We start from the raw sequence: 13,390 nt of genomic DNA on the forward strand, positions 1-13,390 counted from the left end.
TCGGTCACTTTTCCACCCACAGAAAATCACAAATCAATATCCCAGTGAGTGAAGACTGCAGAGAAATCTGGACTCACCCAACTCTTAACTTAATCTTGTCACTCTCCTCTTGGTACAAAAAAAAGTCTCAAACTATTTGATGTGAACTGATTATTTAAGCCAACATCATCTCTTTGCATTGTAGTTCATTTTGTTCTTAAACAGTCTTCTGATCCTGCACAGCATACCTTTAAAGGTAAATCTATTCCTTCTCCCCTTTAACTTACTGCGCAAAGACTGTTTTAAAACCTGCACGTAGTCTCAGTGATGTCACCCGTTCGTTTCTGAAGATTGTTTCATGAAGGCAAAGATGACAGCCGTCATATTGGAAATGATGACTCCAAATTACTTTTTGATTAATCTAGAAACAGACAAAGGTGAAGCTGAGGCAGGCCGAATGAGTCTTGGTTGGTAAAAGCAGCTACGCCCCCAATTATAACTAGTTATGCACAACTCTTTGCCTCAATAGAATCTGTACAAGCTAACCACTTGTCCACTGGCACCCCACATTGGGTCTGTTTAATAACCAGATAAATGCTCATTATAGTCAGTTGTTATAAAAGAAAAGTCCAGGTCTTGCTTTCTGTTGAAACTGACATTTCCCTGAAATTACAAATCTTTTTTGTTATATTTAAGGGAAATGTCTGTATTATAAATCCATAAACATCTGTTTTTAGCTCAGAGTTGGTTGTCTTCTCATCGAAAGATGAGCTGTACATTCCTCCAGTCCACATGTTGAAGAGTCCTTGAGTTAAATACTTAATACTTAATACTTAACTCAATACGGTGTGAGAATGAATGTTGTTATTAGAGCACTTTTTTCCCAACATACTTCAACAAGAATCCAAAGCAAAGGTAGGAGAGACATATTTGATTATCATAGGGGACATAGCTCAGGGTAGGTCAATTGTTGATGTGCATGTCTTTGTTTTTCAGTTCATTTGCGCTCACTGCTCAGAGTTAAGAGTCAGACGTGCTCGGGGGCTCTGACACACTCTGACACACTCTGACATATCCAATGTTGCTGTTTGTAATTGACATCTAACAGCTTGACGTGGTGACTATGAGTGAAAGCTGCTGCCATGATGATATAATGAAAGAAAGTGAGACTGGCTATGATAACGAACTGACTCGTTTTGTCAGTTTGATCTTTAGCTAGCCCCCCCACTAGCAACATCATCTGCTATATTATAGGCTTGTGAATCAAAGTTTAAGCTTTATGCATTTCTTATTAAATAACTACAAATGTCAAACAGTATTCCAGAGCAATATGAAAAATATTCTTACAGCCTCCAAGCTGATACTCTAACAATCTGTGAATAACAGTTTATCACACAGACTTCATAATTACACCTGATACATTGTCAGCTGCTGTTTCACCAGGAAAACATTTGTATTTATGTTTTATTTTTAAAATGTTGCTGAAATATTTACCATAGCACTGGGAATTATTCACGCTGAGAGGTGCATGGAGATAATGGGCTGTATGCATTAGCAGGGTTATGGTTTTGTTTCTAGTACAAAACCATTATTTACTGTTTAGTGGGAGGCTTTAATAGAGGAAATACTTTTATGGATCACCTGTGTAGTTGTGTGGCTTGATTTATTTTTGCATACCAGCACTTACTTTCTGCACTCGGCATCACTGTGCTTCAGGAGAATGTTGCTTTACTGCTTGACTCTACTACCATGCTCTGCAGGCTATCATACATTGTTTACTATATTTATATATACTTAACTCAGATCATTTATTTACTACTGAGTGACAGCTGTAAAACTACTCTACTATATACCATTTTACCACAATGGCTCGGTCATCACAATGGACCCGTGTTCTGAAAACATCTTGTCATGTCTGGAGAATATGAGATAATATTTCCAGCATCTCCTGATTTGTGTGGGGTAAATAACTGTCTTTATCAATGGAGTCTGGTTGGCTCTGAAGAGAGCTATGTCATCAGGTTAACCCTGCTGAAGGCCACAATCCCAAATGCGTCGGTCTAATTTGTTACTAAAGTTGATCTTCATACTTGTTTCTGGAGCATTTTGACCTCTTTAAGCCTTTTGTTCTTCATGTACCTTGTTAGTTGGTGGAGTTTTGCCAGAAAATCCCACTCTGCTTCTAAGAGAGAGATATGTAGCCAACAACTCTTTCTGGTTTAAAAATATATTTAACCATAACAAAAAGGTTTACACCTGTAGTGATTCTAATCAGTTCTTTGACAAATTGAATTACAAGCTGAAACTTTCTGTGTCAAAAAAACATGCACTTTAAATGGATGTACCTTAATAAATAAAAGGTCACATATTATGCAAAATACACTTTATAATGTTCATGAACAGCTTATATTTTTCCCTAGCATGTCTGCAAACCCCCCAAATATGAGAAAAGTCCATCCTCTCTGTCTTCTTCCTGCTCCACTTTTCAGAAAATGTGTGCTCAAACAGGCGAGGCTGGAGATTTTCCCTTCATGACATCACAAAGAGCAGTAGCCCCTCCCCCAGGTGGGTGACACTCCCACAGCTAGGTGTTTGTTCTGCCCTCTGAGTCTGCCTTCTCACTGTAAACAATAGGACATGGAGAGAGAAAGACCGAGTACACCCAAGCCCTTCCAGAGAGGAGGCGTGGTCAGACACAGCTCATTTACATATTTAAAGCTACAGACACAGAAACAGCCTGTTCTGAGCAGGGCTGAAATAGAGGGGTTTATAGGCATAATCAAATACAGGATCAGAGTGGATTTAGAACAAGTAACTTCACACACATGTTTTGAGGAGCTCTGAGACTTTTTTACACTTGTTGAAAAGGAGAATAATATGTGACCTTTAAGTTTCAGCCTCGACAGCCAATCTAAAGGCTCAAGGCTGAAGCAATGTGCTGGAGAAAATCCAAAACTCTTTGTACCCATAATCATAAGGAATGAAAATATGTAAAAATGTGGCCCGGGCTTAAAAATTATGGAAAACCCCTGTAAGGAAGATCTGCTAAAGCGAGGTTTGTTTGTGTGTACTTTAAGTTTACTTCTTCAGGTGCTGACAGGAAGTGACCAGAGGCAAAGCACAACATTGAGGGAAGTTCTTGAGAGCTCTAATCAGTATAGAAACCATCTTATAAGTCATTGTTATCAAACAAAAACCATCGTCATTACCATCACGCATCATCAACAATATGGAGACCATCATCATTAAGTTAGTAGGTATTCATGAAAGAGCTGGGTCTTTAGCTTTTTCTTAAAGGTGCAGAGGGATCGAATGGAGTTTGGAAGTTAGTTCCTCAACTTTGGGCTGTCCAGGTCCATTTTACCCCTGTGCCTGCTTGGATGCAGACACATCCAGATTTTGTTCAACCAATCAGATAAGCTGTAGGAGAAAGCTTTAAAGTATCTATTAAAGCGTCATCATCTCATAATTCAAACCCTTATCTTTGCTCTCACTATGTCTTCTCTGTCCAGTGGATTCTATTTGACTCTACTGTCATAAGTCCTCTATGCTGGTTAGTGTGCCGTGATCCGGTTCTTATCACAGTCTTTATTACACCCTGATAACATCCTCCTCCTCGGTTATTGTGCCATGAGAGAGGCCATTAGTTTGGCTGGGTGCACACAATGCAGCATTGGGACGGACCTCCACCCAATTAGGTTGACCTGTACCCACAAAGAAGATCTGGAGGGGGGGGAAATGGTTTTCTCACGGAGCAGCTTTACATTTTGAGAGAGGTCACAATATGTCTTTCTAATTAGTAGAAGATATGTGGTATTGTGGACAAATCTAAGAGGCTGGTTATAAAGTCAAGGTCTCAGGAGAAGCTCAGCAGATGTAACAATGAACCAAATTTTTGCATTTTATTTGAAGAAGGGGCCTCAAATCTTGTTTTTCTTCATCTTATTTTCAAAAGGTAACATTTTTTTTTTTTGTGACATTTCTTTTAAAATAAAACTACCATTACTATTTATTTTCTGTTTCTATTTTTCCCGTCATCAGTACTGTCACAGCGTACATCTCTATGTCAGAGTGTGTCCTGTATGAAGGTCTTTGTCTCACCAGTCTAAATGTTTGTTTTGCAGAGTTTTGCAGAGAACACCATGAATGAGCTGCTGGGCTGGTATGGTTACGACAAGGTGGAGCTGAGAGACTCTGACAACCTGGACATAGGGGAGACTCCACAGCACATCTCTGTCCTTAAAGGTATGAAACACTAACATGCAATACAGCATTTGTTCTTTTTTTTCTTGCATGAATGCATGCATTTTGGGCCCTGCTCACCTGGCAGTCACATTTACCAGCTGCTTCTTTATCCTCCATGATGTGCTGCATAGAGATATATGAGTGAAACTATGATATGATATTGTAATGAAACATGCCTTATGTTTGCTGTATGTCTGTTAAACATGACTTTGATGCTTTTAGTAAACGTTTCTAATAAAAACTTTTAATTTTTTGAAAGTTACACTGAAGAGTTTCTTCAACTTTGTTTATATCGCTGGTTTAAAGTGAGCAGGCCACATGCTTATATCCATCAATCATAGCAACTTCATATTTGTTGTAAAAATTGTCATGTAAATATTGGCTCTGATAGGGATATTTTGTCCTCTGGAGCCAGCCTCGAGTGGACACTTGAGGAACTGCACTTTTTTTGCACTTGTACATTGGATTAATTTTTCATCACCAGAGGTTGCAGCTCGTTGAAACTCACCTTTGATGGTCATTCATGATAAAGTTAGACCAGGACCAAAAAAATGATTGGAACAACTGAAAAGGATTTCCAGCCCATAATTGATCCATTCATTTTATAGCCTTTGCTTTTTTTTTTATTCTCTTTTGTTTTTGTGGGCTGTTCTTTATTTCTCAAAATCAAACATGTCTGATAGTTGAGGGCAAATCTGGACTAAATCTGGGCCTACAATTGCCTTGTGTGTAGCCTTCCTTAGTCACTAAACCTTGGGTGCTTTAAGTATAAACGTCTCCTACCTAAGCTTAAAGAACGTACTTCATCACTTGGGCCTCCAGAGTGGTAAAAAGTCATTCCTTATTTGAGATTTTAAGCAGGATAGGCTTTAACATCTCATTGTTATAGTAGGTGTCAGTGCCTCTAATGGATTTTATTCCCCTCAATTTAATCTTTTTAGAAAACTTGTTGCCAAAAATCACAGCCTCAACAGAGAGCAGTGAAGGCTCTCCAGACCGAGCCAACAATTCCCTATCTTTGCCAGCCTCCAGAAACGGAGTCACAGAGCCCTCCACAACACCGTCCACCTCAACGCCCGGCAACAGGGAACATGGCAGCCTGCCCATCATTGTCCCCATGATACCCCCGCCTCTGATCAAGCCTCCTGCAGGTAGGAAGCATGCCCCGACACCTTTTTTGAAAGACACATACAGAAGAAGAATTTAAAAGCATTATAAACAAAAGTATCAAAATGTAGTCAAGTGGGCGCCTCCTCAAGCTGTTTCATGAAGTTTAAACTGTTTATGTTTAACCTTTTGTGTTTTGAAAAAGGCTACATTTTAATAACCATAAAGATCAAGGTCATTTTCAGCACATTGCAGACTTCTGATTACATTCCCCCAAACACCCTCCTCCACCTAGAAGGAGCTGGCATAGATTTAATCCACAGATGTTCTGCAGACACATTACATTGTCATGAAAGTATAAAAACCTGCAAGCCTATTCTCCACCACTTAACAGGAAATTGGATGTTTATGCAACGTGTAAACTTGCTGTCTTTGCCTCCAAAGAAGGCAGGGACAGGCGACTAATGAGCTAGCTACCTGCTGTACACCTTGTTTTCCTCCACCTGCCCAAGTGTCAATATAACCCCATCAACTCTCTGAGGGAAAACAGTCCCCGTTCCTCGGCCAGACAGAGGGCTTCATTATCCCTCATGTCTGCTGTGGCACAGGAGGTTGGTCCGCCCCGGTGGAGGGAGCGAGCCGCCTTGGCATCGCCCAAGAGGAGTCCCTGCTGGCCCTGCCTAGGCGGGGAAACAGATGGTGTGGTCCAACTTAAAGCTCAGCACCAACACACCACCCGGTCAACACCCCCTTAGACCCCCCCCCCCCCTCAAACCCTCACACATATGCTGAATTATTCATGTGCCCCACAGAATCCGACAAAGGACCTTTTGAGTTGCAGGTACAGTGGATGATGGTGGCATTTAGCATGGAAGTTGCATAATTACTGACAGATTTCCCCCCCCTCATGCAGATGTGACTTCTTTGAGATGGGCTTGTTAAAATGAAGACAAGGCACAAAAACAATTCTACTGCAAGATGTCTCTTTGTATGAAAATGTTAAGATATTGTGGAAGGTGTTGCTTTTCTTCCATCCTGGTCATTACTCTGTGGTACACAAATTATTCCCAGCCCTGAGCCACCACCACCACCCCCCCCCCCCCCCCCCACCCCCCTCACCCCACCCCCACCTGGTCAGCTCAGAATCAAATTTTGTCTTTTTTTTTGGCCAGCAATCCAGACAGACTCAAAAAGGCAGAAAGCCTATAAGACTGAGAAAGACATCAAATATATGCATGTCGGTTCCAGTGTGCTATCTTTAGGACCCAGGGGAGTTGTTCCCTTAATTGAGGGAAGTCTTTGCTTAAAATCTGATGACCCTGAAGATCCATTAAGCTCAACAAGAGGTGAAAAGCCCGGCCAGCGTGCGCTAAGGAGGTGAAAGACTAATGGGCCTGCGTTTTTTTTTTTTCGCCCTCACACCCGCACAGTCATAATGTGATAATTGGGAGATACAGGAGGGAATCTCGGAGGATCTCTCTCATTGCAACAGCGACGGTACTAAAAGCCCCGCAGCTCATCACCAGCAGCCACAGTTTAGCAACAGAGGAGGCATTTCACCACAACCCCAGCATTGTCTAAAAGAAAGGTCGACATCAGGAATGTTTGCAGCCATTAACAGATTACAATGTTCAACTAGATTTTAGGATAATGGGAATTTAGTTTCAAAAAGAGACGTTTATTTCAGAGATGTATAAGGGGATAAAGATGCTGATGTAATCTTAGGGCCTGTAAAGTAAAATAATTTTTCAAATGCCTTCTCTTTGTATTTGTCGGGATTTCTTGAGGCCAACCTACCACACAGGTCGGGTAATATCAAGCAGCTTGAACAAAAACATAATGCTCTGTACTGAAAAATGAATAATCTCTATTAACAACAGTGATGACTGATATCAGTAATATAGTTTCAGAGGGGATTCAGAGGTTTTCTAGCCCATATATCCTACTGCAGACTTAAGAACTAACATTTTCTTTGCACATATTGCTGCAAGAATAACACACACATAATGAATGCAGTCACATTTCAAGTCAAAGTATCAACCAGCACAGCCACAGGTTAACACCCTTCTATGGCCCTACTTCACCTGTTTCTACTACATTAGCTCATGTGAGCATCGTTATCGATCCTATGGTGGTTTTGTGGCAGAATTGACTTAGATAGGAAATTCTAAAAAAACAGAGCTGGCAGTGATTCTGTGTTCTTTGTAGCACCTATGCATGAATGTCTAAGCAAATGGTCCAATGGTTTAAAAAGAGATTTTTCACCATTTTTCACATGGCGGCCAATTTCCAGCGACTTGTTCTCAGAAGGGATAGTTTTAATGCAGTTGAAAAGATGTTCAGTTTTGCTGTGTTCCTGGTTGAAAGTGATATAAACATATCTGACAATCATTCATATTTTACTCCTGACAAACAATAGAAAGTAAAAAAATCTGCAGGGACAGCGGCCATATAAAAGTGTAAAACAATATATTTGAAAACTTTTTGACAACAGACAACTGCTACTGTTAGCATTCAACACTAGATCAGCTTACATTTGATAGTATTCCACTATAGAATAATAAAAGGTGCTAATTCCTTAGTAACAGTAATGTTAAATTGTAGCTATGATTTGGTTAAATGGTAAACCATTGCCGTCATGCTAAGGAGTTTTTTTGGTATGTTTTTTTAAACTTGAAATATGTCCTATTGTCCCTTGATAAGTTTCAGTTTCTTAGTTTTTAACTGTCTGATTTCATACATTATTGTTAAACCTGGAATACAGCAGTCCAACATTTTCACAGCTTCACACTCTGACTGATCAGAGGAAGATTAACGTGCATCGTGTGATTCTGGTGAATGAAGAAAGATTAATAGTTTAACCTTATCATAGTATAAGACAAGCCTGGTCTGCATCCTGACTCACTGCCACTGTATATATATATTTTTATCTTTCCAGATGAAGACGCATCTAATGTGCAGATCATGTGTGCCTGGTGCCAGAAGGTCGGCGTCAAACGCTACTCACTGAGCATGGGGAGTGAGCTGAAGAGCTTCTGCAGTGAGAAGTGCTTCGCCGCCTGCCGCAGAGCCTATTTTAAGAGAAACAAGGTAAAAGTGCCCACTTCTCCTCAGCTTGATACTTTGACAAAACATCTCTTAGAGGCTTGGCACATTCAGTATGTCACAAACACCCCGGGAAACTATATGTGAGGATCAATAATGAGTCCCAAAAGAGAAAATATATATATATATATATATATATATATATATATACACACTTTTTGTACTAATTTCATTTCCCTTTATATGAAGAAGGTAGATTGGTTCTGTGGAGTATTATCACAGGCTACCATAAAGAGTGTTTTTTTGAAACTCAAAACATCAACCCAAAATCCCGTCAACAGGGCGTAGCTTTAGCAAAACTATTTCTTTTGATTCCAAAAAAGGCACACTTTTAGTTTAAGCCAGAGCAAATTAATAATTTATTGTCATTTAAGTAAGAGATCTACACTTTGGTTAGGCTTCAGGGAAATCCTTGTAGCCAACTGAGCATGACGAAATAGCATGTTACAACTGGGACAGAACTCCTTCTCATTGTAGAGTGAGAATAAGGCTACTTGAGATACAGTAGAGCGAGTTTAGATGGCTGCAGATGATGACACTATGCCTGTCAGGTTATATTATTTCCTAATTAAATACACAGTTAACGTCTCTACTGAGCACAGATACAGTTGTCAGTATGTAGACTAAAGGGCAGACTTAGCAGACAGCTCGGTTTATTTCAGGGTGGCTGTTTCTGTTTTCTGTTGTCAACGGCCTGACAGCAAAGAGACCAAACTTAACATTAGCAGAAAATGACTTTCTATCTTCTTAATGTTATAAAGAAAGTAGTCTAGACCTGCCTGGTATAAGACGTCCTTTGTGCTTTGATTTGGCCCTATAAAATGGACTTTATTATGATTCACATCCTAACTAAAATAAGTTTAATAACGGGCCAGTAAGAATTTATAACGCTGTCATTTATCTAATGTGACGCTAGCTAAGATGCTAACATAATTTACACAAATCTCTTCATTACAGTTCTCCATGAACTTAAAGTAAAAGGCAAAGAAAAACTATGTCCAATTAAGAGATGTTCAAATGTGCACTTACTAAATCTTATTATAAATCCAGTCTCAGCTCACTATGTACATGGACATGAATTTCCATTTTCTTCCTGTCAGTCATCCCCCCTTTTGGGAAATGGATTCTTGTGGATGGATTTTTCAATTTTTGTGCAGACAAAGCAAAAGCCTCTTCTTGTCAATCAACACCACATTGCATGCTGGTTGCTTGAGAAACGAAACCTTCAGGGCTTCTGCAGTTAAGATATTTCTCTTTAATAACGTAGAACCACTTTTTGATGTCACTAACTTTTTATTTTAACCCCAAACCCCAAATATGACCTCCTAAACCTGACCAATACTTTTCAGACTCCAAAACCAAAAAGCTGTTTTCACAAATACATGTACCGGTATGTTGCTTGCTGCTCAGTTGATAACGCTGATATTTCCTGACTTTTACCTGCTTTCGCATATCGGCTTAACCCGACTACACACAGGAATTTTACAAGGGGGCTGGCAGGAAATGGTCTGGGTGTAGTTTGGGTGAAAAATTGGGCTTTTAGCGTTCACAAATGCAGCTCGCCCTGGAAACATCAGGAAATGTTCCAGAGTTTTGTGAATGTGTGAACAAAAAAATAGAACCTGTAATTTTCACTTATCCAAGCTGTATTTAACAACAACAATTCAACAGGCTTTGATATGTGCAGAAAACAGTGTGCAAAAGAAAAAGCAGGTGGAACCCGATCAGCACTAATGACATACTAGCTCGCAGCTATGGTATTCTAACACTATTTTATTTGCCTCTATAAAGGTCTTGGGTGAAAGTCGTCTAATACTGCTGCTGGCTTCACCGGAATTACGGAGAAACTTGCATCCAAAAATTGTCTATCAGCAAAAATAGACCATGTTTGCTGATGGGTTCCAAGATTGTAGTACAGAAGATTATAGTTTGGGTTGAAATTCAGTCCATTAAGTGGACTTTAGAAGAATAAACATGTTGCGTACATGACGAATACTTAAATCTGTTGAGATAATGCAAATTTAGTTTTTGGTATTATGCATGATTTCAACTCCAGTGTCCTCGGTGTAAATCCTCCATTTGGTCCTCACTCCTTTAAAAATCATGCTAGGCTAACGGTGGTTAGCGCTGTCCCCTCTCTGTGTGGAGGTTCCTGGTTTGAATCCCCGTCTGACAGGAGCCTCTCTGTGTGGAGTCTGCATGTTCTCCCTGTACATGTGTGGGTTCTCTTTGGGTACTTAGGGTCCCTCCCACAGTCCAAAGACATGCTCGTTAGGTCAATTGGTGACTCTAAATTGCCTGTAGGTGTGAATGTGAGTGTGCCTGGTTGTCAGCCCTGTGATTGACTGCCCAACAGTCCAGGGTGTACCCCGCCTCTCGCCCAACGACAGCTGGGATCGGCTCCTGCCACTTCGTGACCCTCGAACGACAAAAAAGCAGTAAAAGAACGGGTGGATGGATGGAAAATCCATGCTGACTGACGATGAATAAAAGGGAAATTCATGTCCATGTTAATAAATACTTAAAGTTTAGACTATTCCATGAAATCCTCTGAGACTTTGGTCTGTATTATTTTCGAGTGCAGACAGTCGCTAATATGGCTACCAGAGTCTGGTGCTCTTATAAGCTCTTAATAAAAACACATTATTGTCTGCGTCTGACAGAGCTACATTTTCATGACATTTTGATAATCTTTATAAAGTGAGCCGGAGTTCTTCTTTTATCAGTTGTAGCTTCAGCAATTATTATGACTCAAGACATCTAAAAAGTCAAACAACTAAAACTCTCTTTTTTTAAATGTCAAGTTAAAAACCCTCTCATTACTTTTTCACTTTTGGCTTGAATACAAAATGCATAATACATGATAAATTCAACTATTAAGAATAATTCATGGCTTTTACTACAAAAACAGCTTTGAGCAATCATCTCTAAAAACGACTTGGTCACTGCTGTTCATAAACTGAAGGCAGCAACAAATCAAAAGTGTTATTGTGTTTTTATTTTCCTCTTTATGACTGTAGTTAAATAATCTCCTTTCTGTCTTGTACCAAAGCTGGGATATGTAAGGAATTACGCTGTGAGTATGACGTGTTTTACTCTCCTGCCTGTCTGTCCTTAAGTCAGTTCTTCATCTGAACATAATCACTTTTCAAGCACCACACTGGAGCAGGAACAGGACAGGGGTGCACTTTAACGATGTCTGTTCATTTCAGTTAGTGATATCCAAGTCCTTTTTCTTTTCTGACACTTTTTTCCTAAAGCATGAGAATCAAGCTGAGCCTTGCGTCTACTGTACTGTTACTCATACTCTGTGTTTTTCATTTTTTTTAAACCTGAACGTTTGAGCTCATTTACTTTTTTAGAGTTTAGTTTTAGTAGCTTTCATCTTACCTAATGTGGAAAATGATGACAGATGATGTGTCTCTCGTCCTGGATGTGACGAGAAGACTGTGACATGTTGAAACCTCGTGGGAGAATGAGTGACACTTGCAAGAGCTTCATATCAGATCAAAACAAAGCTTCTGAACAGGTTTTATTTTGATCTCTGAGCTCCAGAAGAGGTCAGAATAAAAGGGAATGATACAGATCTATGCCATTTGAAATATTAAAGTCGACAAGTCAGCTCCAAATCACTCAGAAATCAATCCATGAGGCTCCAAATGTGACATCAGAGCCGGTTTTCAATCTACTGTTTATCATCTTTAATGAAAGACTGTGATAATTATTTCACAGGTTTATGTATTCTTCTCACCCTTACATTAGTGATCATTATAAGAGTAGGCTTTTGGAGATTCTTTAAAGCACATTAATAGTTTGTTCCGTCCAAATATCTATTTTTAATCCTTATTAACTCTGCGTTATGTTCTGACTTCATGACTCACTTTTTCTGTGAAAAGTGGAGCTGTAATAAATATGGATGGCATTTAAGGTACGCGAAGGTGTGGAGAGGAAAAAATTGTGGAAAAGAAAAAATACAAAGGCTCTTTCCATTTCTCTACACTCTCCCCTTTAATACGTTTTAGACTTTTGTTCGACATTTCAAAGCCTGTTCTCTCACCCTGGTGACAGCTCTTCATGCAAGTTATGGCCGTTTGAAAGTCTGAATTTGAAAGTGACGGGCTGGATCTTATGAGACAAGGAGAAAATCATCTACTGTATTAGCGCTGACTCCCAGCGTGATACTTGAACTACAGTATAAACCAATACTTTCAAAGACCTCAGTGAAGCACGTTTAACTTCTTAATTACTGTTTAACTTATGAATGCAACACAGAAATGAGCAATCAGTCTGCTACTTCAACCACACTCAGTTCCTTACCTTAAATTCTGAAACTTTTCCTGAAGTTTTCCACTGCATGTTTGAACCAACAAGGGCGAGTCCCGCTGGCTGTGTTGTTGTCAGAGCCGTGTTTACATCAGGTTTACATGGACAGGATAGTCGGCTCCTCCCCTTGCGTATAAAACCGTTTTAGTGAAGGACTAGAGAGAAGAAGAAGAACATACTCACTGATTATTTTGATGTCTCATAAGCGTTTTTAGATCACGCTAATTTTGTGTTAATTTATATCCAATGCGAAGCTACGAGCTAACTAAAGTGCTAACATTAGCATGCTATCACAGCAATGCAGGACACAGGCAGTTGTAGTTCAAGCAAAGGACATTTTTGTCCACCACGTGCACTAAACTCCTTCATGGGAACGCGAAGGTAGGAGGGTTCAGAATAGCAGAGGTGTCATCAAACAGGAGTTTGTCTTGGTTTCATGCTGGTGCTCATCAATACGTTGCACATTCTCCCTTCAACTGGAAACAACTGATTAGTGCATTGTAGCTTTGGATTTAAAAACACATTTAGTTATACTGGCGGGTAAAAAAAATAAAGAATGGAGCCCTTTATTCTTGGATAGGCTTGATATATTTTGTAAGGAAAAATCCAAAAAGGGTGGTTAGTAAAACAT

General features: G+C 39.7%; 1 protein-coding gene across 5 annotated transcripts in view; it reads left to right on the plus strand.

Annotated features, from left to right (window-relative positions):
- sobpa (sine oculis binding protein homolog (Drosophila) a) overlaps nt 1-13,390 on the plus strand; it is a 48,385-nt gene that overhangs the window by 9,931 nt on the left and 25,064 nt on the right. For 2 of the 5 annotated variants that reach the window (XM_065966432.1, XM_065966434.1), the window contains exons 2-5: nt 4,104-4,224; nt 5,166-5,375; nt 8,270-8,421; nt 11,489-11,512. In XM_065966432.1, the coding sequence (XP_065822504.1) occupies nt 4,104-4,224; nt 5,166-5,375; nt 8,270-8,421; nt 11,489-11,512 (507 nt within the window). The remainder of the gene's footprint in view (nt 1-4,103; nt 4,225-5,165; nt 5,376-8,269; nt 8,422-11,488; nt 11,513-13,390) is intronic. The other 3 variants (XM_065966433.1, XM_029279188.2, XM_065966435.1) reach the window with 2 other exon arrangements.

The sequence above is a fragment of the Labrus bergylta genome, chromosome 18 (assembly GCF_963930695.1).
Source record: "Labrus bergylta chromosome 18, fLabBer1.1, whole genome shotgun sequence".
Lineage (NCBI taxonomy): Eukaryota > Metazoa > Chordata > Actinopteri > Labriformes > Labridae > Labrus > Labrus bergylta.